General features: G+C 39.9%; 1 protein-coding gene across 4 annotated transcripts in view; it reads right to left on the bottom strand.

The window, feature by feature from the left end:
• The window catches only part of akap9 (A kinase (PRKA) anchor protein 9), a 62,383-nt gene extending 35,288 nt beyond the window's left edge, over positions 1–27,095 (bottom strand). For all 4 annotated transcript variants that reach the window (XM_054605683.1, XM_054605684.1, XM_054605685.1 and 1 more), the window contains exons 1-15: positions 26,875–27,095; positions 16,618–16,887; positions 12,656–12,700; positions 11,921–11,983; positions 10,571–10,711; positions 9,983–10,138; positions 9,711–9,845; positions 6,744–9,599; positions 5,299–5,373; positions 3,710–3,857; positions 3,428–3,498; positions 3,190–3,310; positions 2,824–2,921; positions 2,271–2,376; positions 1,542–1,776 (exon numbers count right to left, since the gene is read on the bottom strand). In XM_054605683.1, the coding sequence (XP_054461658.1) occupies positions 1,542–1,776; positions 2,271–2,376; positions 2,824–2,921; positions 3,190–3,310; positions 3,428–3,498; positions 3,710–3,857; positions 5,299–5,373; positions 6,744–9,599; positions 9,711–9,845; positions 9,983–10,138; positions 10,571–10,711; positions 11,921–11,983; positions 12,656–12,700; positions 16,618–16,887; positions 26,875–26,922 (4,568 nt within the window). In that variant the 5' untranslated portion in view covers positions 26,923–27,095. The remainder of the gene's footprint in view (positions 1–1,541; positions 1,777–2,270; positions 2,377–2,823; positions 2,922–3,189; positions 3,311–3,427; positions 3,499–3,709; positions 3,858–5,298; positions 5,374–6,743; positions 9,600–9,710; positions 9,846–9,982; positions 10,139–10,570; positions 10,712–11,920; positions 11,984–12,655; positions 12,701–16,617; positions 16,888–26,874) is intronic.
• Between the last annotated feature and the right edge of the window lie 393 nt (positions 27,096–27,488).

The following is a 27,488-nucleotide window of genomic DNA, read 5'->3' as shown; positions in this document are numbered from 1 at the left end:
TTAACAGTTTATCTTGCTTCTTTTTAAAACTACTTTCCCGTTATTAGCAAGTAAAATGAAAATTCTTAAAATGTACCTATAAGGACCTTGAAGCAGTTTACTTGGGCTACATTTGAAAAGCCATTCTCAAGGATTATATAATAAAACAATGCTAATAAGACACAAATAAAAAAACTAAAAACATAGATTCCAAAAGTATTAAGAGAAACTAAATTCATTACATAACTGGGGGCTGCAACTAATGATTATTTTAATTAGCGATTAATCTGCAGATATTTTCTCAATAATGGATTCATTGTTATTATGTTATTAGAATTTGCTAACATTTTCTTCAATTCCTTGTTTTTTCCTACAAACATAACATTCAGTTTACTATTATATATGACAAAGCAGCCAAACCTTAAAGCCGAACTCTATTATTTTGACAATTGTTTCTGTATCTCTTAATCTCTTAAAAAATGCCAAAGTAATTGATAAATTGTTTAAGCTCAAGACATTACCAGTACACTGAATAGAATATAGAAAATGAAACCTGGTCTCATTGCACAAATTAATATTACATACAGTATATATAAATAACACTGTATGTCTGAGAATGATTTAATAAACATGAAAATTGATTGGAGTTGAAACCAATGTAGGAATTATATTTACTATATCAAACAGAGGAGGGCAGCAGCACCTCAGGTTTCATAGAAACAAAAGGTCTTTCCTGTAAAGGTGCTCACCCCCAGCTGTGTAGTTTGGTTTTAGAAGACTATCACACATAAACACAATGAACATATGGGCCGTCTCCGAATTAATTACATTTTTAATTGGAAACCTGGAGTCATTCAGAAACCTCATATAAGTCAACATAATGAGTGGTGCATGCTTAAAATGTCATATTCATCTTGTTTTCTACACAGCAAATTGCACGGGAAGCCATTTGAAAAAGGTACTTTTTTAGGTTACTGGGCTAACAAAAGGCATGAATAAAGCTTTCAACAACCTAGTGAATATTTCATTAGTTAGGGCTTTATTGTCAACTGAACTGGGTCAGGTAGCTCCACATGCTACAGGGAACGTGCAGACCAGACTAGCAAAAGTAAGTCTGCTGTTCTTCTATCATGTGAGCTTTCATCAATCAAGTGGAGAGCAACGAATAACACATGTGATGTGTATGGGAGGCAGATGAACAATTGGAGGTTGTATGACACCAGTGATAGTGTAAACAACCACAGCTGATTAGACAACATTTGAAACCAGGTTGTCAAAATCATAGACGTATGATTGATGAATAGTTGAAACCTTTTAAATACTTATTTTGGTTACAAAGTAAAATCAATTATTCTACTAACTACTTCAGTACTATTTTGAAAATATATTCTGTTCTGTCCATGTCCAAAATATTGTGTATCTAAATGTCATTTCCTTCTGCCCTAATGATAATCAATGTAAGGAGAGCTTGCTGTAGATTTCCATTGCCTTAGCCTAAATGCATAAAAATATTTTAAATATGTGGAAACATCAAAGTCATTGTGTTTTTATGGCGGCATCACCTGTCGTGGGTCTGAGTGCCTGCGACCTCCTGCAGTCGCTGCTGCAGCATAAAGAGCTCGGTGGCGTATCGCTCCTCGCTCTCCGTGGCCTGCTGCTGGTAGTGAGCTCGGAGATGCTCCATCTCTTGTCGGTGACTCTCCTCCAGCTGGAGCTGCTTCTCCTGCTCCTCCACCTTCAGCCTCTGTAATTCCTTGGTAAGGGAGGTAGATGGAGCACCAGCATGCTCCTCCAGATCTAACCGACAGAGAAGGGGAATGTGAAATTTAAAACGCACAACTTGATAGCTTTAGAAGATTAGAATCGATAAGATGAAACTTTAATGTTCCTTCTGGTAGAAATCGGTCACTGCAGTAAAAGATAAGAGTATCTAGTAAGAAGTGGATAAACGGAGAGCGGTGAAAGAAACAACAGAGCATAATACAAAAAACACATTTTCACACTCCTTTTGAAAGAAAATGGAAGAACAAGTTAGCATATGTTTGCAGTCTACACATAAACATTTTACACTATATACATATGTAGGATGTGCAACATTTTTGACATCACATTTACAAAGTGAAGTTTGGTTTAATTCCTTACTAGGTTGACACATAAAGAAACAATGAAAGCAGGGAGTCTTTGTTTTCTGTTTTCTAGAGGCAAGGATGTGTTTTGACTCACAGACCAGACATTAGTGATTGACCTGCTTGATTTTCCTTTTCTGTTAGAGAGGATAACTTCACATTTACCTTTAGTTGTAGAGGGGCTTGAGCTGGAAACTTGCACACGCAGGTCAGAGATCTCCTTCTCACTGCTGCTCTTCAACTCATCGTATGCCACCTGCAGCTCCGTCATCTAGGAGACCAACAGATGTGTTAGTGTGTCTCTCATCGTGTTGTTATCCTCTCTATTCCTCAAACACGCTAATAATATGTGCCAAGTACATACGACATGCATAATACAGCTCAATGCATGCAAATCAAACTGCTGTTTGAATCTCACTGCCAATTAAACTTCATACATTTACAGACATTTGTTTTGTAAGATTTAATAGTAATTTGTGTTTTTCAAACTAACATTTGTTTTAGTACAATCCAAAATTATCTGTTACTTCTTCCAGCTCTGAGCTGCTCCTTCAATGCATTGTGGGAAAAAAGTGTTTCCAAAATAAAGTTTTTTTTTTTATATACATGCTGATGTTTGAGTATACTTTATTTTGCCTATTTTCCAGTGTGAAGTGAACCAACAAAATAAATTAGCATGTGTTATGTAACTGAGACACATCTGCAGATGTGTTTTTACCTTGTTCCCATCAGCTCTCAGCAGAGCCTGGAGCTGCGACAGTCGATGATGTTCCTGCTCGATCCTCTCCCTCACCTGCTGAAGATTTCTGTAGAGCTCTAGATAAGAGAAAGCGATTTGCTTTATAGATTAAATAGCAAGGGTTTTAATGAAGATACTAAATCATAATATTTGAGTATGAGACAGATTTTTTCTTAGCATCTACATTTTTTGTTCGCAAAAAAAGAGATCTTATCTAAAAACATTTTGAAGGTGTACTGTGAATGTAATAATTGCCAACAGTGCATGTTACATTGGAAATTTACGTTATATAATCTGTAATACTTGTTTTATAATGTAATTCAATTCATTTGATAGACAATTTACCTCTAGCCTCCAGTATGGTGGAGGTGGATTCATTAGTGTCTGGTCTTTCTACTGAAGGGGGCGGCCGCTCCTCTGCAGCAACACTTTCCAAAAACTCTTCACCAAACATCCTTTGAAAACACTGAACACAAAACAAAGAGAGAGACAAGGGTAACTGATACGGTAACTTGGCAACACACATTAATAAAATTCGTATAGAAAACCTCAAACATTACCACTGTTTGTCTTTAGTATTTACCTGAATGATCTCACTGCATTCTTCTGACACAGCTTGTAACATGTTTTGGTATTTGAAGATTTTTGACTCATCTGAAAATAAAAAAAGAAAGAGTAGAAAATTGTAATTAATTGAATAATTCAAATGTTTTACACAGACAACAAACAGGGTACGAAAACAATTCTAGACACACAAGCTTTTTGTGTTGATCCATCATGAATGATCAATCAAAACCATATCTGAAGGGATGCTTTGCCACAAACACAAATGCACACAAAGGCAACGGTCTACACATCTGCTCACCGTGGTCACCGTGATCTTTCCGGTCCTGCAGTTTCAGCTCCAGAGTGTGTGCGCGGGCGTCCGAATCCTCCTGCAGCAGCTCGAGTTGGGCAGCGTGGATCTGAGACAGGCTGATGCGCTGAGCCTCCATCTGCAGCCTGCACTCACCCTAACCACGACAAGAAATATCATCACATTAGAACAGTTGGATTAAACAACAGGAACACATTTCCTTTTTCACATAGATAATGTGACTTTATATTGGAGTGTTGTCGTTATATACCTAAAGAAGTTTAAAAAGACAACACTAAATGACTGATTTAAAAAATAAATATTTGGAATAGTTTGGAAAAGCATAAGGTAGATATCACTTATAATTTATCATAAATTAAATTGTTAATACTACATCCATTTGCTAATTAGAGGAGATATACATTATGATTAAACAACATAATTCCATCAATCCTATAATTTCTATGAGAGTGCAGTAAGCACAGGCCATCTGTGTTTAGGATGAGAGGTCGGCTATTATCACGTCTGTAACAGAACAAAAGGCAGTGAGGCCTCTTTCTCTAATTATGCATTACCACAAATGTGTTATGGTTGCACAAATATAAAAATTGTGTTTCATTTACCTTGGATATCAGATGGGTTTTAAAGCACACTCTACATTTTAATTAGGTCTGTATTTAAAAACGCTTGGTCGTGATACATCTCCCCCATCAGACACTACATGTGGAGTGTGGAGAGTCCTTTTCAAACCTGCAACCTCTCTGATGTTGCTGCTTAAAACATGCAGATGGGGGATGTTCAGTGCCTAACAAACGGCAGCTGTGTTATGATGTGCCGCTGCTCCTCGAACGCCAATAGCAAAAACAGAATAACAATAACTAAGAAACAGAACACCTACTATCTGAATGAATTTTGTAGTTTGAATACTGTATGTCACCAAAATTAAATATAAAAAAAATAAAGTTATAGAAAAATAATGTTTGCTATGCAAATTTACTGAGATGTGGTTTGAGGTTGTTTTTTTTTTTTTAGATGTAATCGACATATAATGGCAAGGCACTGTAGCTGCTTCGAATTTTCTTAGCTGCCTCAGGGTGCTGTCAAGAAGAAAGCTTTGCTTTAAAAGGTGTTTTGAGCAACTATGTTGAACCATTCCCGTTTTATTTCTGTCACAGTACGGCTCTGCTCCGATAACTTTAAAACCACCACTGACACTGTTACATTTGTTATGTTGTTTGTTTATTTGTTCGTTATCTGCTAATGTCTGACTGCAGGACTTTTAAGTTCATCTTTTTACTCTCAGGGAACAAATCTGTCGATGAAACAGGCAACCGTGTATAGAATTTTGGGTATGCTGATAATTTAAATTACACGGCTATTCATGAACAGGTGCCATTCATCAGGCTGAAAGAAGTTTGTTGAATTCAATTTTAGAAGCTAACAAACAAAGTAAGAGCTATTCAAGATAAGAATACAAAAAATGTCATTGCATTGTGTTCCAGCTGTAGGACAACTTATTTATAGACCTTTACAGCATACTGTTTCAAAGCAGCACTGAAAAGCTAAAAGGACAGGATGTGAGCTTAAGTGACATTTACATGCTCAGTCGTCTCTCCCTCGGCTCCCAGACACACGACAGGCTCCGTGTGGTGGTCCGACCCATGTCTGCTCACCTAAATAAGCAATCAGAAGAAAAATATTATACTTTATTTAAAACTGCCGTACATATCACCCAAGTACAAAAGCAGACAAAGATGAAATTGATGACAGAAAGACATGATGCACCATGATTAATCACTTCCTGAGGGGGAGTAGAAAGTATCTTTTCAATTAAGTGCAGAAATTATTTGTATGAGAATGATCCACTATAAATGACAACAAAAGGACTCTGAACATCATCTAGTTTGCCTTTATTTTAATTTAGTTTAAGCAATATTGATTGTGGTTTATAAAGATTTTTTTAACAGTTGATCCATGTGTTTTTATCTAAACACTGAACCTCATTAAAAAAATAACTGCTTTAAATTCCGTTGTTGATTGTACAAATGTAAAAGGGCTGACACAAAACAGTTTATTTTATTATATTTTCAATAACATGTCATTTCCCCATGCCATTAAGAATAAAAGGCACATTTTAAAACTATCTTTGAAGACTTAAAGACATTAAAAATGTAATTCTGGACCATATGTAGTGTTCCGACCCAGGATGTGAAAAAACAATATGAAACACAGATATGAAATGGCAGACAGACGCTGTACACTATCTTTTTGCCAGGTATAATTGAGACACAGCTTGAAGTGACGAACACAGAAATGAGTGGGGTAAAATGGCTTCTCACCTCAAACCCTTTACTCCCTGCAGGATGGAAAGAAACTAGAATGTACACATTTCTACACAACGGCAGAGATTCAAAGCTATCAGCGGGTGATGTTTTCAAATTCAATTTGAGGACAAGCAGCATCAAATGAAAGCAGATTATAAATATTGTGTATAAGTGTTCTTTTAAACATAGAAATGATCAGAATACCAATGAGGTCTTGACACTTCACTGTTACGTGAACGCTCTACTCTGTGTTTATTTTCTCTTTTACATTATTCTTCCCACAGCAGCACAGAGGAAATGTCGCTGAATGGTCTGCACAAAACTTAAAAACATACGGCTCTCTTTTATCACAACACGACTGCAGCCTTGCTCTCCAAGGTAGCGTTGAGCAACACAGGCACTCCTGAATGTCACTAGAGAAAAAACATTTCAGTGCTGAAATGCCTCAGTCGTGCTCTGCTCGATGTAAAAGCTTCATCTGGCTATGACTTAAAATCCACACGTTTCTGATGAAGCTGACAACAACATCGAACATCACAGCATTCTTTGTGAATGGGATATCTTTGCAGCATGCAATTTCAACTACGCTTTCTTTTTTTTCATGCACAGTTTCTGAAAACCCCTTTAGTCACTCAAACATGTTATTTAATCAGACTTAAAAAGGGAGAAAGAAAGGCAGCGACTGGAGAGCGGTGAAGTAGATGCACGCGAGTGCCTACCTGTTTGTTGATGTAGTCCCCGTCTCCCTGGTATCCGTCTGTGGAGTCCTCCTCGCCGGCCCTCTCTTGTGAACATGACATAACCTGGCTCTCCATCTGAGGCTGCATCTCCTGCTCTGCAGCACTTGTTGCTCTCTCTTCCTCCCCCGCTGCCTCCTCTTCCTCCTCCCTTTGTTTTTCTTCTCTGCAGTCTGAAGGAGCGCTGCCCAGTTTGCGCTCCTGCTTCGACCTCTGCCGTCTCTTGCGCCTGCTTGACCCGGAGGCTGTGGGCTTGTGCGGGGAGGATCGTCCTCCGACAGGTCCCTCCCCCAGAGCTGCTGGAGAGGGAGTTTGTGAAAGCCTCCGGAGCTCCGAGGTCTGCTGAACACCGTCTCTCTCGGATTCAGCTGCCTGCAAGAGGGACTGAAGAGCCTTTATCTCCTCCTGCAAAGACTGAATCTGAAGGTGATGACCATCAAAAGAACAAACTGGTTCAACGGTTTGCTCTTCCTGCTGGTGCTTAGCTTCTCTCTGGGCGTCCTGACCCCGTGTCTGCTTCCTCATGATCTCTTGCTTCTTTTCCAGATCTTTCCCTAGGCTTACACTTTGCGTGATGACCTCCACATTTGCTTCTCTCACTCTCGTCAGTTCTTCTTCTAGCTGTCTGACTTTGCTCTCTGTAAACATCAGTTGCTCTGTAACTTCGGAAAGCCTCCCAGCCAGGCTTTCCTTCTCACTCAAAGTAACAGTAAGCTTCTCCATTAACTCAGTAGTATCTTTTTCTATCACAGCTTGTTCCCGTCTATCTGTATTCATGTCTTCCATTTTAAGATCTCTGCTGTTCTCCTCCAGCTCCTGAATCTGCGACTGAAGGCTGGCAATTTTTGCCTCAAACTCTAGTGTCTCCTTCAGTGTCTTCTGCTCTAACTGGGTCTTCGCTTCAATAAGACACGTGTACTCTTCCTTCAGCTCCTGGTAGTTCACCTCGAAATTCTTTTCAGCAAACGAGAAAGTAGTCCTCTGCGTTTCAATTTCCTCACCAAGCCCAACTACTTTTTGCTGCATTTGATTGATCTCTGCTTCAAGTGTCTCAATTTTCTGAATTTTGGAGTTCAACTCTTCTTTCAAAGTGCTATTAGATTCTGTCAATTCCTCTTTTTCCAATTTGTGCTGTTTCCATTTGCTCTCCCATAATTGTTCCTTCTCTTTTGTCTGGTTGTCAAGCGCCTCTTTCTTTTTACGTAACGATTTAATTTCATTTTCCATTTTAGCTCGTTCTCCTCCTCCCTTTCTCAGTTCCTCGAGCTCTACCTGAAGCTCCTGAAGCTGCTGGACAAGCGCATCTGCTTTGGAGCTGTGCAAAGCCAGCTTTAGATCTTCCTTTAGTCCAACAATTTGGTGAAAAAGCTCATCTCGCTCTGTGGCAAAACCTGCCTTCTCTCTTTTTAACAAATGCAGTTCTTCTTCATAACGAACGCGCAGCCCATCCAACACTTTCTCATGTTTGATAGCAGCTTCATTGAGGAGGTTTTCTGTGTTCAGGAAGCTCTCCCTTTGCAAATCTTCCCTGAGAACAGTTAGCTCTTCCTCGTGACTAAACAGAAGCTGAGTCCTCAGTCGATCCAGCTCTGCTTCCTGTGACTCAGCCATGCGGTCCAGCACAGCATCTTTCTCCCTCTCCAGCATGTCCAACTTGATCTTGTAATTGGTCACTTCAGACTCGTGTTGTATTTCTGATTCTTGTGCTGCCTCCCGAGCAGTGGCGAGCTCGCTCTTTAGATTGTCGATGGTCTCTTGGAGGCGAAGCAGTTCACCCTTTTGGCTTTCCCGAGAGATAAGAGTGTGGGAGACCTGCTCCACGTTTTCTTTAGCAGAACGGAGATCTCTGAGGAGATCCTCAACCTTGGCCTGCAGGTTGAACTTCTCTTGGGAGACTTGGCTAAGCTCATGTCTGGCTTTATCCTGCATTGATTGGGATTGCTCTAATGTCTCTTGAAGCTCTCTAATCTTAGCATTGAGTGTGTCCACCTCAACACCAACAGTGGAGCTTTGAGACAGTTGTTGTGCTTTTAGAAGCTCGAGCTCAGCTCGATGCTGCTCGGTCATTTGCTCCACTTTTGCTGCATGCTGCAAATTAACCTCCAGCTTCATCTGGACTATTTGCTGGCCGTACATCTCATCCAGCTCTGCCCTGAGAAGTTCGAGCTTCCTCAAAGTCTCTTCCTCCATTTGTTGCATGGTGTCACTCTCAGACAGGCTGTCCTGGTGGCAACGCTTCTGCAGGTCCTCTACAGTACCCATGAGCTGCATGATTTCATTAGAGGACATTCGCTCTTTCTGTCTGGAGGCTGAAAGTTCACCCTTAAAGCTTTCTAACTCTGCTCGCTCTCTCTCTAATTCCAAATTGCAACTCTCGATTTCCCTTTTACAGCTTTCTAAGTCAGCCTTACTGTTCTCCAACTCATCCATGCATCTTTCAAGCTCCGACTCCTTTGCAGCCATTCTCTGTTGGAGGTCCCGCAAGTGTTTTTCTGACGACTCCAGCTCATCCTCGAGCTGTGTAAGAGAGCAGTCCCGTTCTGAAATGACTCTCTCTTGCTCTGCTATAATCAGGTCTTTCTCATCCGATGGGTTTATAATATTCTCATCAGTAGTCCGTCCCACATGAGCAAGTTCCTCTCTGAGCAAGGTCAGCGACAGCTCGTGTTCTGTGATTATTGCAGTTTGCTCGGAAATGAAGTGATTTTTCTCTTTCAGTGATTGTGCAAAAGACTGCTCCGCCGTCCTCTGACTCAAAATAACCTTTTCTTGTTCACCAATTATCAGGTCCTTTTCTTTAATCCTTAGTGTGAACGATTCTTCTGATCGTCCCTGGGACTAAAAGGAAAAGCAATTATTAGAAATGCAGGGGGAACATTGAGAACATACTGTGTAAACACTTCCATTTAACAGAGCATGTCTAAAGGATCACACTAGGCAACTTCTTACCATTTCCATCTCGTTGAGCTTGAGCTGGAGCTCTTCCAGCTGCGGTTGGTAGTGAAGGAGCTGCTGCCTGGCCTGCAGAAGATCAGCTGCTGTGCTGCTGTGGCTGGTGTTCCTCAGCGTCTCGCCCGCCTGCAGCTGTGAGTTTTCCATACACATGTTCATTTCTTGTTAAATACATGGATGGCAAGTATTGGATCAAAATAATAGTGTATTTACCTGTGAGGGTAGGATGTGTATGAATAGCTAATAAAACAGAAGTTCTTAGTTCCCACCTGCTGGAACTGAATATGCAGTTTTTGGCTTTGCTCTGTCAATTCCAGGAACTCTTTCATGATTTCGTCTTTCTCTTCACGAGCCTGCTGAAGATTAGCCGTCAGCTGGGTGATGATGCCATCTCGCTGCTTCAGAGCAGCCTCAAAGTCTTGCAGCTAGAAAAGTAAAATGCAATCAAGTAAAATCCCCTTATGGACGGCTTAAGCATTTATGGTGAGATGGAACAAAATATGTGTAGATTTTCCAAGGACAGTTTCAAAACAGCAGTAAAATACACATTCTTGTAAGGCTGAATATGTGTTATGAAGAAGCAAGGGATATTGCCCTTGAAGTGTTAAGTGTTCACGCTAATTTACAGCAACAGTTCTAACTGCCGGATGAAAGCTGGCATTATAAACGTTTATGATTTTAAACAAAAGGGAAGATAGAAATATTTACACATTATCACCTAGAAAATGATTTGTACATTCACACCGACAACATTGACACAAACCTGAAGATAATTCTAATACCACTTAAGGTTTTTTATTTTTATTTGAAAATATTCAGTAACAATGTGCCCTATAATAAAGTAATAAAACATTTACCTGCTGTACTCCCTCTGTGCCAAAGGCAGCCCTGATTTCTTCAAGCTCTCGACTCAGCTCCTCCACTGCCTGGGTCTTGGCGGCTAGAGCATCCTCCATCGTACCTCCCTTTGTCAACTGTTGCAGCGACTCCACTTCCTCCTGAACAGGAAAAATAGCACTATTTTTACAGGGTTTCGGTAAAGCAATCAAGATGATTTCAATTCAAGAATGAGCTTAGCAATTAGTCAACGGCATAGCGACAAGAGCAGTTAGTTACAAGAGCCGGTAGCCACATGAAGGAATGTGTAGTAAATATGTTAATGTTATCAAGTAAGGCCTCCCAAACAAAGAAATCGCTAAGGCCAGCTTTACAGATACTGGTGAATGAAACGACAATAACCCAAAGCACTTTAAGACTGTTAGTTCTACAAGAGGGAGTTGAAAAAGCCTACAGAGTAACTAAATTCAGCTAAAACCTGAAGATTATAATCAAAACAGTCAATAAAAACAAGTAGTTGTGAGTAAAGCAAAGTCAAGGCTGAACGTTGACAAAAGCTATGATAGTACTTTAAAAAACGTTTTTTTCCTTTCCCAGTTGTCATTCATTGCTGACAAATCTGATTGTTGTAGTTCAGGGGTATTTAAATAAAATTCAGCGAAGTCCAGTTAAATAGAAGCTCTCCGTCAAAATGTAACAATTTCTCAATTATCTATCGGTTATAGGTCCGGGTCCAGAGACACCAGCGTCTGGGTCCGGACTCGGACAGCGGTCCGCCTATTAGTCATCCCTGTTGTAGGTTCTCAAAGTAATTAAAAAAGGGACAAAATAAAACTCCAACGTTTAGCAAGATAATCAAGAAAACAATCAATTGTAAAACACAGTTCAAATAGTCTTAAGATCTGCTACAAATTCAAGAAAATGAAAAAGGGGTGCATCGATCAGCACCTCCTTGGTTTCTGTCTCGTCTGTTCAAATATCACCTCAGTGAATCTAAAGACAGCAGCTCTTTGTGTAGCTGTCCTCTTTCTACTTTTCTATCATTCACCAGAATCTCCTCCAGCTTTCACACATAATTTACGACTCAAAAATGTCACAAAGCCCTGTTCGATCCTAAACTCCTCCGCCATTTGAGCTTTCAATATTGTCCTTCATAACAGAATTCTTTTTTTCTTTTTCTCACTGTATAGCTTTCAAATGCTGAGCATTTATGTAAGTATATAGGCATGTGAGTACAGCGATAAACAACCTTGGTTAGTTGGTTACAAGAAATCTTGCAGAGGACTAAAGTATAAGCAAACAGAGTAAAGTCCAGCAGCCAGTGGGTTTGCTAGCAGAGCCAAAAGAACTGCTTAATCAGATGACTGTACCCAGATAAAATCCTTCGAAGGCATCATTAGGTTCTCTGTCATCTCATCATGGCACCCATTTACCTGTTAATTCACAATGGACTTAAATCACATTTAAATCATCCTCTTACTGATTTGGATTCTTAATTTACTTTCAATGTTAAACAGTCTTCCATACTCAGTAAACAGATGATCACGTTTTAACATGTAGTAACATTAGGTAGCATATTAGCAGAAAATCAGAAAGAAAAGTATGAAGATTTTTTAACGATGATGGTTTTAAGTAGGGGCATCATTACAAGCACATCCTTTTTTGACTTACAATTCTATTCATGTAGCATCTTTCAAGTACAAAATCCAGCTCAACGAGAATTAGGGACACAGTAAAAAAAAAAAAGGCGAAGGAATTAAACTTCAAAATGAGTGGCTCGGTTTGTAGTTGACTTTTAGTGGTTATTCCCCCACAGAAAGATTTAACTTGCATGTGATAATGTTAAAACAACAGGATAAAAAAACCTAACGAATATTAAAAACAAAATCCACAATAATAGTCATTATACGCTCTCATATGGATCTCCAAAACAGGAAGTAAGCCACAGTTGTGACCATAAACACAACCACACGAGCAGCCCTTCAATATGCAAATTGCATCGGGGTAAACATTGTTAAAAACATTTGGAGTTATCATAAAATCAAAAGGAAAAAGAAGGTTAATATCACATATTGATATACAGATTTTCAGAAAGGTCATCTCACCTCTGACGAATAATCTTCAGCAGTAGTGGACATTTCACTCTCAGGCTGCAATAGAGAAGATAAAGACAATTTCATCAATATTGAATGTAGAAACCTAACAATTAGAAACAATGTTTCTCACACACACACACACACACACACACACACACACACACACACACACACACACACACACACACACACACACACACACACACACACACACACACACACACACACACACACACACACACACACACACACACACACACACACACACACACACACACACACACGTTCTGTGTGGAAGTTTTTCAGCGTAGAAGTGAAGAAGAGATGAAGCACGCAATTTGTCACAACTGCAAGATCAAAATAAGCTGTGGAAGATCCACCATTATACAATTGGAAAACTAACTTAGTCAGACACTTATTATATTATATATATTAAATTGTGATTAATTCCCATTCAGAGTAATCGCAGCGACCGTCTGCAGACAATACTGGCTATTATTGGGGCGGCTGTGGCACATGAGGTAGAGCGCTTGTCCCGTAGAGCGCTTGTCCCGTAACCACAAGGTTGGTGGTTCAAACCCCTCTACCGGCAACATGCCGAGGTGTCCTTGAGCGAGACACCTAACCCCAAGTTGCTCCCCGGGCGCTTCATTGCAGCCCACTGCTCCTCCGGGATGGGTTAAATGCAGAGAAATAATTTCCCCATTGTGGGACTAATAAAGGATTGATTATTATTATTATTATTATTATAATGAAGCTAATGGCTAATGTTAACGGAGGTTGGGTCTTGATTATGATGTGTTCAAAATACTCAGTGCTATTATTTAAATTTGCATCAATACTCATTTATGTGTTCAAATGTTATCTTGCAGAATGTAGTTTTTGGCGCTTATATTATATAGGGGCGGCTGTGGCGTAGTGGAGAGCAAGGTAGTTCTCCAATCAGAAGGTCGGTGGTTCGATACCCGGCTTCGGCAGTCGATGTGTCCCTGGGCAAGACACTTAACCCCAAGTTGCTCCCGAAGGCTTGCCATCGGTGTGGACTGGATGTGAATGAATGTTAGTTAGAGTCTGATGGTGGCACCTTGCATGGTAGCCTGTCATCAGTGTGTGAATGGGTGAATGATATACTACTGATTGTAAGTCGCTTTGGATAAAAGCGTCTGCTAAATGACTGTAATGTAATGTAATATAGTCAAAGCAAGTATTTAAATAAAATATATAAAAATGTATTTTACTTATTTAAGTTGTGCGTTTCTATGCAAATAACCACTATAGATAACAATAAAGGTTAACACTGACTTCGAAACGGTCAATATTTTTCAGATGGTTCCGGGACGGCGGAGGCTTGCTGTCAACTGTAGTTCTTAGAAAGAAAATCGGATGGTCAGACTTATAAAATATATGAATAGGCCAAGAAAATTGCAATCTCTGCCCCGCAGCTCCTTTCTCACTCCTATGATTGCCATCATCAAAGTCCTTTTTTGGGATAATTCTGGAGTGATACATTGAAGCTGTATGGGGTCCAGAATGGCAAGTAACAATTATTTTCTTTGATTGCAGAACTTCATCATTTCAAACTCTGAAAAGCAAAGCGCACTAAGACAAATATTTGCCAAGTAACACGTGACGCTTGAACATTTTATAACGACCTTGTTGATTTAACTTCCAGCTGCTGAGCTGTCAAAGCCCCATCAATGAGTCAACACACAGTCAAAACTTTGATGCTGTTGTGTTTCCACAGCAACCATTTCCTGCTCACAAAAAGCTGCTTCACTTTGAAGAAATTCAAGCCCCATGACCAGTTAGACATGGAGGAAAAACATGAGAATAAACCATTTAACTTCAAATGGTATCATCATATATCCACATAAATAATTCTCATACACTGTACATGCACTGTATGGCTCAGACTCTTAAAATGCACTAGTCTAATTTGTAAGTCATACAGAACAGCTCCCATCTGTGCAGCATAAAAAAACAAAATGTCCTACAGCCTTTTGAAGCCTCTCTCCCAAGGCAAATTTATTTTTGTAGCTGTGCAACAAAACATTCAATCAACCTTAAGGTCTGCTAAAAAGTGTTTAAGCCCACCGGAATTGGTGACACAGGCCGACGCATCTCAACCTGTTTAAAGGCAATTGTCTGTTTCCATGGCAACCAGTAGTTTTGTGGGCATGTACCACATCAAATGTACAGTGGGGTCAGCGACGAGAGGCTGCACAGCGGCGATAAAAGAGACTGAGAGGGTTGAATGATGGACTCTTCATGAGAAAACCATGTTTTGAATTAAAGCAGGCTCGGCTTGCAAGGCTGCAGTAATATTTGTAATATAAAATGAATTCATAGAACAGATCAACATTGAATTTCATCCTTGTGTTTCCTTTCAAAGAGCATGCTTGATGAAGGTATCTGTCAGGGATTTATTATGCAAAGGAAGAACTGAGCAGAAAACCTTATAGAGGTTTGTGAATTTTTAATTTTTATGACAACACAATGGGGCAGCAAACCAGCAGTCTTGTAATGCAGCAGTAGTCGAGTATTAAAGCTAAATAACATTAAAGGATTATCTTCTATTCAAGTTCTGGTTTCCAACAGCATAGCATTAAGTCTGCAGCCTCCTTCAAGACAAATGTCTCAAGACGCAAATCCACTAATGCAAACCAAAAGCATCTTCCAAAATCTCTTAGTCCAAACTTTAATGTGAGGAGACAAATTCTAAGATTAATTTAGTCTCTTTAAGAAGTTGGGAATCTGCATTTGGGTAATATTGTGAGGATCCGTCATTGGCTGTTAATTTCCAAAGAAAACTGTGGTAAAAACTCTAATTCAGTACCAATTATAAGGAATTTAGGTTTTTCTTTGAAAGAAAGACTCCTTTAAAACCAAAGTAATGATCAACTCTGGGAAATGTTTTTCTTCATATACATGTTGAAGTGTATGCTTGCAGACAAACATTGTAGACACTTCTTTAAAGTGTAGTAATTTGAAATTCCACATTTGTTATTTGTTTAGTTGAAGGAAATAACGTAACACATATTTTATGTATTTATTCTTTCCTGTTGAAACTCCTACATCACGGCTCTCTGTTGTCATGACAGCTACAGCAGGCTTATTAAGCTCCAGGAGACAAAAGAAACAGTACTCTGTTGGGAACAATGCTCATTTTCACACAAATCTACAACGGCAACAATTATACCTCTTTTGATAAAGATTAAAAAAAACTAAAGCCACAAAATGCCTAAAGTTAAAAGACTGTGTATTAATTAAATCTGCAACAACAGAGACAGAAGAAATAAACACTTTTCTGTGTAATGCGTAAATCTTAAAAGGCTTTAAATATGTCCGATAAAATTTTGTCAGTAAATCAACGACAATCTGCTCTAAATTGAACACACAAAACTAATTACTACTAATCAGTCAAGCTTACAACGGCTCACTTCAAATGCTATGCTGTTAAAATAAATTTAGATTTCATTATAAAAGTCAATTAATTGATTAGTCAATCAGCAGCAGATTCTTTGACAACTATTTTGATAATAATCGTTTAAGCAATTTTTTGAGCAACAACACCAAAACAAATTCACTGGTTTCTGTTTCTGAAATGTGAACATTTGCTGGTTTTCTTAACCTTCTTTGATAGTAAACTGAATATCTTCTGTTTTTTGACTACTGGATGAACAAAAAAATAAAGAATGTATCAACTCGGGCTACAGGAAAATTTGATTGGCATTATTCCGGGCGTCTATAAAGTTATTAATCGGTCATTGTTAATGTAGTCACTAGACTAATAATGCACAGATCAGTTGATAATGAATATAGTTATTAACTGCAGCCCAACAATTGTCCAATAAAATGAGTCTGATCGACTTTTACTAACTTGTACAGTCAGTCTTTCAGAGTCTTTCTTATGCATTAAGTAGAATAAATGGACGGAGATCTACTTAGAACTACTAAGTAGGAACGTCTACCTCTATGGTGTAGGTCTGGTCGTGCTTGACAGTCTCTCCACTCCGCAGTGTCCTGGCGAAGGTAAACGCTGTGGTAGGTGGGTCTTTGTTTTCGTCTTGTGATCCATCTTGTCCTCCACCTGAGACCTCTCTCCCCACAGACTGATCTGGCTCGACCTCCACCCTTCTCTGTGAATCGCCCTCCGAGTCCTCTCCCAGGTTCTTTTTCTTCTTCTTTTTCTGTTTCTTCTGGGAGTCTGCGTGAGCTTTTCGCTGCCGATACTCAGCCAACTGGAGACGAAAGAGAGGAAAAGGCAATGTTAAAGAAATAAATCAAACTTTCTGATTCAATGGTGGTACTTAGAAATTGAAAAAAAAAAAAAGTTTTAATCATCCTCTTAATTACTAGTTATTCTAGTCTACATCTCTGGTCGTTGCTTCCATTCAGATCTTTGTTTATCGGACCTTAATGCTAAGAATTTAGAGCAAGAACCACCTGCTTACAGCTTATTCACAACTTCATTAGTCTGCCTAGCAAAGAGTTTACAATTCTAACAAAGAAAAAAATAAACATATGAACCCACTCTGTGTCTGAACAGTTTGGTGAAACTCAAGCGAAACATTGTTTGTCCCAGAAAGGCGTCTTCCGCTCGCCCGGGGAGTCCTCCCGCCCGCTGTCCATATGACGAGACACATGCTTCTTGCTCTGCCAGGTGCTAATCCTGACTAAAAGGATTGCATTTCTTAACTATGTCAACGATCTTGTCTGAACAGTGATAACACTGATCTCGTTTCGTCATCATCCTATGGGATTCTTTGCTTTACTTTGCATCCAAACATTTTGGTGTTTCAATTTTTTATATTCTCGGATTCATGATAGAAACAACAAGAACCAATCTCCACTTCATACCGATGTTACAGGCTGGACTGCTTGTCCTACTTTAAAGTTTCATAATTGGGATTGGACTTCATTCTTCTCTAATCTTCACAACAGTATCATGCTGCTTGGCCTGATTCGATCGTTTTCATGAATTGAACAAAACATAACAACAGAGCAGAACAGGATGCGAGAGTTTCCTCTGACTAACAGGCCGAAGCCTAAAGATAGATATTCAGTTTTATATTCAGTGTTAGTAACATTCATTATCATGTTATGACGCAAGTATTTACATTTTGATAAACAAAAAAACAAACTTCTGGAAGAAGTAAAGTAATTTCCAACTACTAATTCTCCGTTACGCACACTAATTCCCCATCTCTTTTTTTCACACATACAAACTTATTTTATACCGTGAACAAAAGCAACAGGAGTGCTTCACACTAATCATCACCAATGATGACACTAATTACAACGCCTGGTCAGTAACTACTATTGTATTTATTATGTGTGTGAGCAACCGGGGACAAGAAATAGACGGCAGAGTCAGCTGAGCAGGTCAGACAGCAGGGGCTGCAGGTGTCAGAGCACAGGTGTTGCACGGATTGCCTTAGATATAGACAGGCTGTTACCAAGGATACCGGGCTAATGCCTGCTCAGCTGTCCTGGAAATGTCCATGGACCTGGTGACAGAAGTCATAACCTTAAATGCACAAAGGAATTCAAGTTTATCCCAATATTGGATTCACCACTATCAACTTATATATCAACTTAAAACTATACTATATTATACACATTCCTGCCATTAGTTTCAATAAATTCCACTGATTTACAGGTGAGATACTTTGCCATGAAAACCAGCAACGTGCTAGCAAGTTAAAAATGGATCCTGTTTAAATTGTTCAATGAAAATCTTCCTTTCAAATTGTTTTGCGAGGAAGGAATTGAATTAATTTAATATCTTTGTAGGCCTAAAGAATTCACGCTATTGCTCACTGGTAAGTAACAGTAAATGTAAACAGTAACTATAATTAGGCTTCCTGAAAACTAAACAGGCCCCTTATACAGTGGGGGAAATAATTATTTGATCCCTTGCCGATTTTGTAAGTTTGCCCACTGACAAAGAAATGAACAATCTACAATTGTTATGGTAGGTTTATTTTAACAGTGAGAGACAGAATATAAAAAAAATAATCCAGAAAATCACATTATATAAAAGTTATAAATTGATTTGCATTTGATCGAGTGAAATAAGTATTTGATCCCCTAACAAAACATGACTCAGTACTTGGTGGAGAAACCGTTGTTGGCAAGCACAGAGGTCAGACGCTTCTTGTAGTTGGTCACCAGGTTTGCGCACATCTCAGGAGGGATTTTGGTCCACTCCTCTTAGCAGATCTTCTCCAAATCCTGAAGGTTTCGAGGCTGTCGCTTGGCAACTCTAAGCTTCAGCTCCCTCCACAGATTTTCTATGGGATTAAGGTCCGGAGACTGGCTAGGCCACTCCATGACCTTAATGTGCTTCTTCATGAGCCACTCCTTTGTTGCCTTGGCCGTATGTTTTGGGTCATTGTCGTGCTGGAAGACCCATCCACAACCCATTTTCAGTGTCCTGGCTGAGGGAAGGAGGTTGTCGCCCAAGATTTCACGGTACATGGCCCCGTCCATCCTCCCCTCCATGCGGTGAAGTCGTCCTGTCCCCTTAGCAGAGAAACACCCCCAAAGCATAATGTTTCCACCTCCATGCTTGACGGTGGGGATGGTGTTCTTGGGGTTATAATCAGCATTTCTCTTCCTCCAAACACGGCGAGTTGAGTTGATGCCAAATAGCTCGATTTTGGTCTCATCTGACCACATTACCTTCTCCCAAGCCTTCTCTGAATCATTCAGGTGTTCATTGGCAGACTTCAGACGGGCCTGTACATGTGCCTTCTTGAGCAGGGGGACCTTGCGGGCGCTGCAGGATTTTAATCCATTACGGCGTAGTGTGTTACCAATGGTTTTCTTGGTGACTGTGGTCCCAGCTGTCTTGAGATCATTAACAAGTTCCTCCCATGTAGTTCTGGGCTGATCCCTAACCTTTCTCATGATCATCGATACCCCACGAGGCCAGATCTTGCGTGGAGCCCCAGACCGAGGGCGATTGATGGTCATTTTGTGTTTCTTCCATTTCCGAATAATTGCACCAACAGTGGTCTCCTTCTCACCAAGCTGCTTTCCGATGGTCTTGTAGCCCATTCCAGCCTTGTGCAGGTCCACAATCTTTTCCCTGACATCCTTAGACAGCTCTTTGGTCTTGCCCATGGTGGAGAAGTTGGAATCTGATTGATTGATTCTGTGGACAGGTGTCTTTTATACAGGTAATGAATTGAGACAGATGTCTTTCATACAGGTAACGAGTTGAGATTCAGAGTACTTTCTTAAAGTGAAAGGACTAATCTAACCGGTCTGTGGGAGCCAGAATTCTTGCTGGTTGGTAGGGGCTCAAATACTTATTTCACTCGATCAAATGCAAATCAATTTATAACTTTTATATAATGTGATTTTCTGGATTATTTTTTTTATATTCTGTCTCTCACTGTTAAAATAAACCTACCATAACAATTATAGATCGTTCATTTCTTTGTCAGTGGGCAAACTTACAAAATCGGCAAGGGATCAAATAATTATTTCCCCCACTGTAAGTACAATCAACTAATGTAAATTTACCTTAAATCCTTTGCTTAAGTGATGCAAAACGAATATTTTCAGTGTTGGTTATTACAGCAATTATTTCCTCGAATAAGATGACAGAAAATAGTGAAAAATTCCCCCCAAAATTTTCAGATTCCCCAAAGCATACGGCCATCGATTTTGAATTCCTTTTTTTATTCAACCAACAGTTCTGTGTTATATATTGTGAAGCTGGAGTTTGGCATTGATGCTAGAAAAAAACAACAAACAAAATAATCAATTAGTGAAAAATAGATCAACTAATCAATTACCTGCTGCAGTTCTACTTTTCCCTCACTAACTAGGCGGTGCAGCACAGACTGTATGCACTTTCTGGCAAACCACACTGCTGTAGCAGCAAAGTCAGCATACAATTAAGCACTTCTAGACAGGTTTGGTGAAACTGTACAAAAGGTTCAAGGCCGACACTACAGAGCTGAGAGTGGGCGTTGTGGTCACGTGCCCCACCTACAACACACAGCTTAAAAAGCAAAGGGCTTCTGATCTGTACCCCCCCCCCCCCCCCCCCCCACACACACACACACACCCCAGCCCTCATCTAAATATACCCCTCTATCTGCACTTCCACAAGAGCTTTCTCCATCAAACACCAGGAGTGAGATATGAATGGATGTCATACAGGATGGAGAATCTGGTGATTACGACAGTTTTGGAGCAGTCTCGGGAAACCCAGGCTTTGGTTGAGCTGCTTATCATACCAAGCTGCCCTATTTGGCCGGGCACAGCCGAGCATTGGCAGAACATATGGAGTACTGGATACTGTGTACTGTAGCTGTACCACCATCTGGGGAAAGAGACTACGTAGGTGTATCACCATCTGCTGTCTGAAAACATTCACACAGGCATATTTTTTACTCAGGCTCTTTTATTTAAATAATCTATGTCTACTAGTGGCGGAATAACAGCATCAACAGCACCTGAATTCGTTGTCTTTTAGCTGGTGAGATGAACAACATTGCAATAACAATCTGGTGTTACTGTGAGGCGGGGAGCTAGAAAAAAAATGAATTTATTGACAGTCAGAATGAGCGCAGAGGTGTGTTCATGCATGTCCTTTTATTTATATTTAAACAAAACTCTGTTTCAGCAGGATACATTTCAGTTTGAGGACATTACACAGACAACACATTTCAGTAGTGTTGAGATGACAGGATGTGGATTTTTGTACTAATAGATATTTTTGCTGTATTGTTTATACTGGGGTGGCTATTCCTCTAATAAGTCTGGATGTAATAACTATTGTGAGTTGGAATCAATCAGGATTGATCTGTGAAAAGATTTGTTTAACTAGCCAGGAATTTAATTTGATGATTTAGCCCAAAACAAACATTACTTTCTGGGTATTTAATCCATGAACTGTTTATCAGTTGATTTAATAGAACTGAATGTACTATATCAATATCATGATAATAAATTACAATACCATTAAGAATATTTCATCCACTTCACGTCTACCTATCTTGATCTTCAGGCTTTAACTAGCAGTCACTACTGTTTATTGTCCTAGCAATGTCGAAATCAGAATAAATAAACTTTATCCAAAATAGTTTTAATAGAAATAAACACAAACATCTGACTGCCTCATGTGATGCATGATGATAGGAGAGGAACACAGCTGACCAATACCTAATGCTTCACTTGCATTTGTGAAATGATGACGTATGAAAAGTCAGTGATTTTTCTGAAGATCACTGACTTTTGTGCCTCAGGAAAAAAAGCATACTGAATGCACAAGTCTGTTCAAAACACTGATAAAGTACTAAATGTAATGCCTTATATACTAATGAAAAATACTGTTTAAATTTGTGTCATTAAATAAGTAACCACATGTTTTTCTGAAGTGTGTTTGATGCCTGTCAGACAAGCAGCTAAAAATACTGAAGCAACACTGATATGCAGTAGTGCAGTGAAATGGCCTCCAATGTCATGTGTCAATGAGACTGTCAGCAACATTGTGTGAGTCAACACACAGCAACTACAGGGCAAAAATCATCTGCTTTACACACACATTCCAGTTAGCAATAAACAAGAGCAAAACGCCGTAAAAACACAGCAACTGAAGGCACCCTGCCCCGCCTGGTTCAATGCCCACTGAGTGCAGAATGGTCTGTGAAACATTCAAGAGGCTCCAAACACATGCAGAAGCGGGAATTGTCTTTAATTTATATATGTGCATATATATAAATCTCACAGACCTGTAAATGACTCCTGTCCTGTAGTCTCTTACCACTGCTGAGACTGTTCTGAGTGACAAGTAGAGAGTCATTACGGGGGTTTATTCGGATTCTCAGCAGGTCCATAAATCTGCTTCTCCCGAGCAATACCTATTTTTCCCCGGAACTACGTGCCTTTGCATTCAACAAATCCAAGCCAAATCAGAGTCGAGTACCCTTATAACCTCTACTGAGAATGAGGGGCTCATGCAGCATCATCCTCTAATGACAACCGCCACAGTCTTCCTCCCAACCTCAGGAAAAAAACAAGGCAGCAATCAAAAGGAAAATGTCTTTGAAGATGGCTGCTATTCCAATGAGCCACAAGAGAAATACTGAGTTGAAAAAGGTAAATATTCAGTAGTTTGACTTTAGCATGATTCTTGGCCGTTGGAGGGCATGGCCGTGCAACATCCTGGGTTTCAATCTAGCCTAAAGGACGATTGTTGTATGTCCCCCTCCCAAATGTAATGTGCTGACTGGACTTTCTTAAGTTCCTACACACCAACTCATAAAATCATGGGGTTGTTGCTGTAGCTTGTTCAAGGTCAAATTAATCTGATAGACACTTGTGACATTCCAGATTTTTTGGTGCAAATCACTTTTGCATTAACACTGTAAAACACCAAATAAATCCAACAGAAAGACAGCAGAAAACGCAAAAAAAACATTCTGGTGTGGAGCTTTTTTGGGCAAACGGAAAACCCTTTTTCTCTCATAAAGAAAGTGAATCACAACTAGCCTCCTTTGTCGTGTTGTATTTATACATTAGTTATCAACTGTGGTGTGCAATTTCAGCATCAGATTACTTTTATACTTTCCTGCAAGATTCCGACTGTTACCTCCAGTGAAAAACTATGCTATTTTGGTAAATATCAAAAGAGGGTCAAGGACTCCCCTGAGTCATGAGAAAAGGCTCTAGACCTGCACAGTAAGTTAGGTTTAATCATCCTTCAGGTTGCAGCTAATTAAAACTGGACAGCTGTTAGACTATCACCTTCAATTTATCACTTGGCAATCCAATCTCAAGTCACACAGCATGACATGCTGAGGTTCAAAAAGCACTAAATGTTATATATGTATATATCTCATATATAGGGGTTATAAAGACTGGAGCAAAACCGTGAACTCTCCAGTGTCAATAAAGCCAATTAACAAGATGAACAGGCCGGGGTGATCAAAGTGTATTCATCATACAGAGCTGTGCAGGGCGACATACATGATTAGTCACCTGAAGGATTACGCATTCAGGCCTAAACGAAGTAGATCAACTTGTACCTTTGCTGTCCTTTAAACCTTCAATGCGGTCAGTGAGGCCGACCTTTAGGCTATTTGAACCTGAAGAAAATTTCCTGTGGATGCAGTGTTAAAATGTGCTGTGTTATACATAGTTTGGTTTCTCCAATTTAGGCAGGATATATATGTCCTACTATGAAAAGTTTGTTTAAGCAATAATATATTGTAATTTGGTTTTGACACACTGACAGTAAGGAATCTTTTTAGCATCACAATTCGCACAAAAACAGAATTCAGTCAACAAGTGCATAATTACAAATGGCATTGTGCATCAGATATTCACTGCCCTGATGCCTCTTTCTGCAGAATGATACCACGCTTTGCAAGAAGACAAATGAACCTGTCAATCAATCATGAAGGCAGAAACGTGAAGTTACAAACACACTTTTAATAGACACACCATTGAAGTAGAGGAACAAATAAGCATGCCGTCCTCCCTGAATGATGCGTGACTCCCTTGGGCAAAATTAAAAAACACTGCAGTGCCCTGCCCCTGAGCCACTCTGTATTATTCTGGAAATGCTGGAACAGCAAATGAGCTGGCAGGTTATTCCTGTTTTTATTTAAAAATAAAAAAAGTTTTTATTAAAAAATGAGTGCAGTTCAATATACTGTGTGTGCCAGAATATGGGCAGAACTGATCTACAGATAAAATAATAAATAAAAAAAACATTACAAGGGAAGATCATTAAAAGCTCATTTCATTTTATGGAGACCATCATCTGACAATTAAAGAAGCCAAAATCTCAACATTTACTGTTAAAATAAAACATCTCTCTTTGATATTTCAGTTGATAAAATGTAACTGCACTGAACTACACAGGCAATTTACACAATTTCTTCCTATGTGTGCCACCATAACATGCCTTAAGCTTTGTGCAAGCATCTGCAGAGTCTGGGTTTACACAGTGTGGACCTGAGAGAGCGAAGAGACTGGTAGAATGGAGGTAACAGAGACATAATGTTCAAGTCCCCCGCAGGTGGAATATCCGAGCCTGTTAGTTTCTTTGACCGAACACAAAATTGTTCCACCATCTTGAGCTCATCACTGCAGTGTCTCACAAATGTCCCACTCAAAGCCTTATGTTCCGTATAACCGGAGAACGGAGCTGAAGGAGTCGCGCTCGAGTAGCTCCATTATGCTGGTAGTGCACTTGCCAATATGGTCCATTTTGCCACGGAGAAAAGTGAAAGCAACATTACGTCTGCAGCTAATGGCTTGGAACAAAGGCTTGGCAACACCAGCCTACTATTAACACTTCATTGTCTGGTGTGACTCAGTAGGCACTTGCACGGGACGGACGTCATTCCAAGCCGAATGCACAATAGATGATCGACAGTTCTCCTCTCACTCAGACATCAATATGAACTCTTCCCTTTACCTGATTCCAGTAAACGCATTACGCTGTCACTGGTCTGATTTTCAACATGGAAAATCACAGCAGCTAATCCTGATAATGTAATTAGTCATTTTATTACCAAAACAGCTAGTTTGAATATTTTCTCTCTGTTGGGAAGTTTAGAGAGGCCATTTGTCAAGTCATCATCTTCCCATAGCTCTCTGATTGATTCTGACAAATATCAGCTTGGACTCAATCCGAGCTTACAAGATCCATTCTGACTTTGTGAGGCTATTAGAACAAGTAATAATGCCCCGGATATTCCTGCTAACCATTATAAATGTGTTATTCTGTGAAATATCTTGTGAAGTCTTTCCCCTGTGTGTGAGGGCATGGTGACATAGTACTGTGTGAAAAACAACAACATAAAAAGCAAACCCTCCTGCAGTAGAGAGGGGCCTTTTATAAACCAAAATGCCAAAGCCAATAACCAAGGCAATGGGGGTTTTCATGCTCTCTCCCACTGTGCCTAACCTTAAAGCCAGAGCACAAGCTCCAACATGAAACCAGGAGTGACCAAAAGAGACACCAAACACAACCTATTAGATGTTACTCTGCATCTAATAGGTGGACCTTTTCATGTCCGCCTGACAGAAATCAGTCTTATCCTCAATATCCAACTCTTTGCAAATGTATGGGTTTATAGGGAATCAAAGCTGGACAAGAACTGCAAAATGAAGAGGGATGAACAGTTATATAGTGAGTGATTTGTCAATTATAGTGAGAAATAACTATTTGTGATTTTGTACCATGATGAGACGATCAAGATTAATCCTACGATCACAACATTGTTACACTGACCAAATGTTTGTATTGAATTCTTCCGTCTTTTGCACATTTTGCTTGATCCAATTAGCTACATGTCTTTAGGGTGTTATTATCATACATAACATTATCTATTGCATGCCATAAGTGGAGGTTGGCACATCAGATGTCGTTAAGATCTTATAACCAAGATGTTTGGGTAAACAAATATCATTAGCAGAGCTGCTGCAAGGTCATGCAGTACCTCACCAGACATAGATACAAAGGGTGAGTAAGCATAGCTCAGACAGAGCAGTGCACCATTCATTTAATTGCAATTTTCAACATAAAACATTAATTTCTGTGACAAAATAAATGAAAGAAGACATGGACATCAACTCAGGTTTACCAGGCTACACTGAGGATAGAGTGATCCTGTTGTAGCAATAGTGTTTTACATCGGTCACTGGATGGGATGGGGGTTGTCCTCCTGACCTAAATGTTGATGCTGCTGATTGATAAAGCACAAGTTTGGCATGTGGGGCAGTGTTTGCTCTAGCTAGTGGGGTTATGTCTTGTAAATCCTGTTACACCAGCCTGTCCGCCTCTCCTCAGGCATCTTTTACAAGCCTTTGCTAACGATGTCCCGCGTGACTTGCGGGTGATTAAGTTAGCACAATGTGCACACTCAGAAAAGTAAATTAAAACACTGTTTTTATATGGAGCGTGACAAAGGAGTCGGTGGCTAGCAGTAGCTATGCTAACACACCTCCCGGCGAGACAACCCTCCCGGCTGTCAGAGCAGGGCGCGTGTTTGCTGGGACTGACAGCTGAGAGGGGGGGCAGAAGAAGAAGAAGAAGAAGAAGAAGAAGAAGAAGAGGAGGAGGAGGAGGGGGGGCAAAAACAGCTGACAGACCCAGCCGCGAGGAAATAAGTTGTCGATTTACTACTTTACGGCAATGATCGCAGTGTTAATGAGTAATGCTAAACCCCCCCAAAAAAACAGAATCCTACCTTTGCTTTGCCGGCCTCCAGCTTCTTTTGCCTCTCCTCGTCTTCCATCACCGCGGTCCCTGTGGCTGAAACAAGAGGGAGACTGCTTCATGCGAAATATCAGCGAGAAAAATCGAAAAAACTAACGGTTTAATATGTCTCTCGCCCGGCTTCCACCTCGCTGTCAGTCGCATTTACTAAGTGTAGTCTCCCTGTTGGTAGTCCGCCGCCATGTTTTCCACGTAAACATGGGACCCAACTATGATGACGTCGCGTAGGTAGCTTCACAGCCACGCCCCCTGGCATTCCACTAGTGTTGCCTTCACGTGCTGTCAGAAAAGTCGTAATTACTTCTGATGAAAACGTTCACCATCCAGCGCTACAGTTTCAAGCAGTGGTCGAGGAGGTCATTAGATATTTAATTCAATAAAAGTCGCAATACCAGGGTACGAAATTGTTTTATTACAAGGAAGAGTATCACAGTATCGCATTAATACGTATCAGCAACTAAATGTACTTCAAGTATCTAAAGTAAATGTATTCATTGTCAAAAATTGTAATATTGAGAGTGTTATATTTATAACAAAAATTACTGGGTTACTATTATTGATGATCAACGTGTAAGCAGCATTTTA

Source organism: Anoplopoma fimbria, chromosome 10, assembly GCF_027596085.1.
Source record: "Anoplopoma fimbria isolate UVic2021 breed Golden Eagle Sablefish chromosome 10, Afim_UVic_2022, whole genome shotgun sequence".
Classification (NCBI taxonomy): Eukaryota; Metazoa; Chordata; class Actinopteri; order Perciformes; family Anoplopomatidae; genus Anoplopoma; species Anoplopoma fimbria.
The sequence above is the reverse complement of the archived record's forward strand: the minus strand, read 5'-3'. Positions and strand labels throughout refer to the sequence as shown.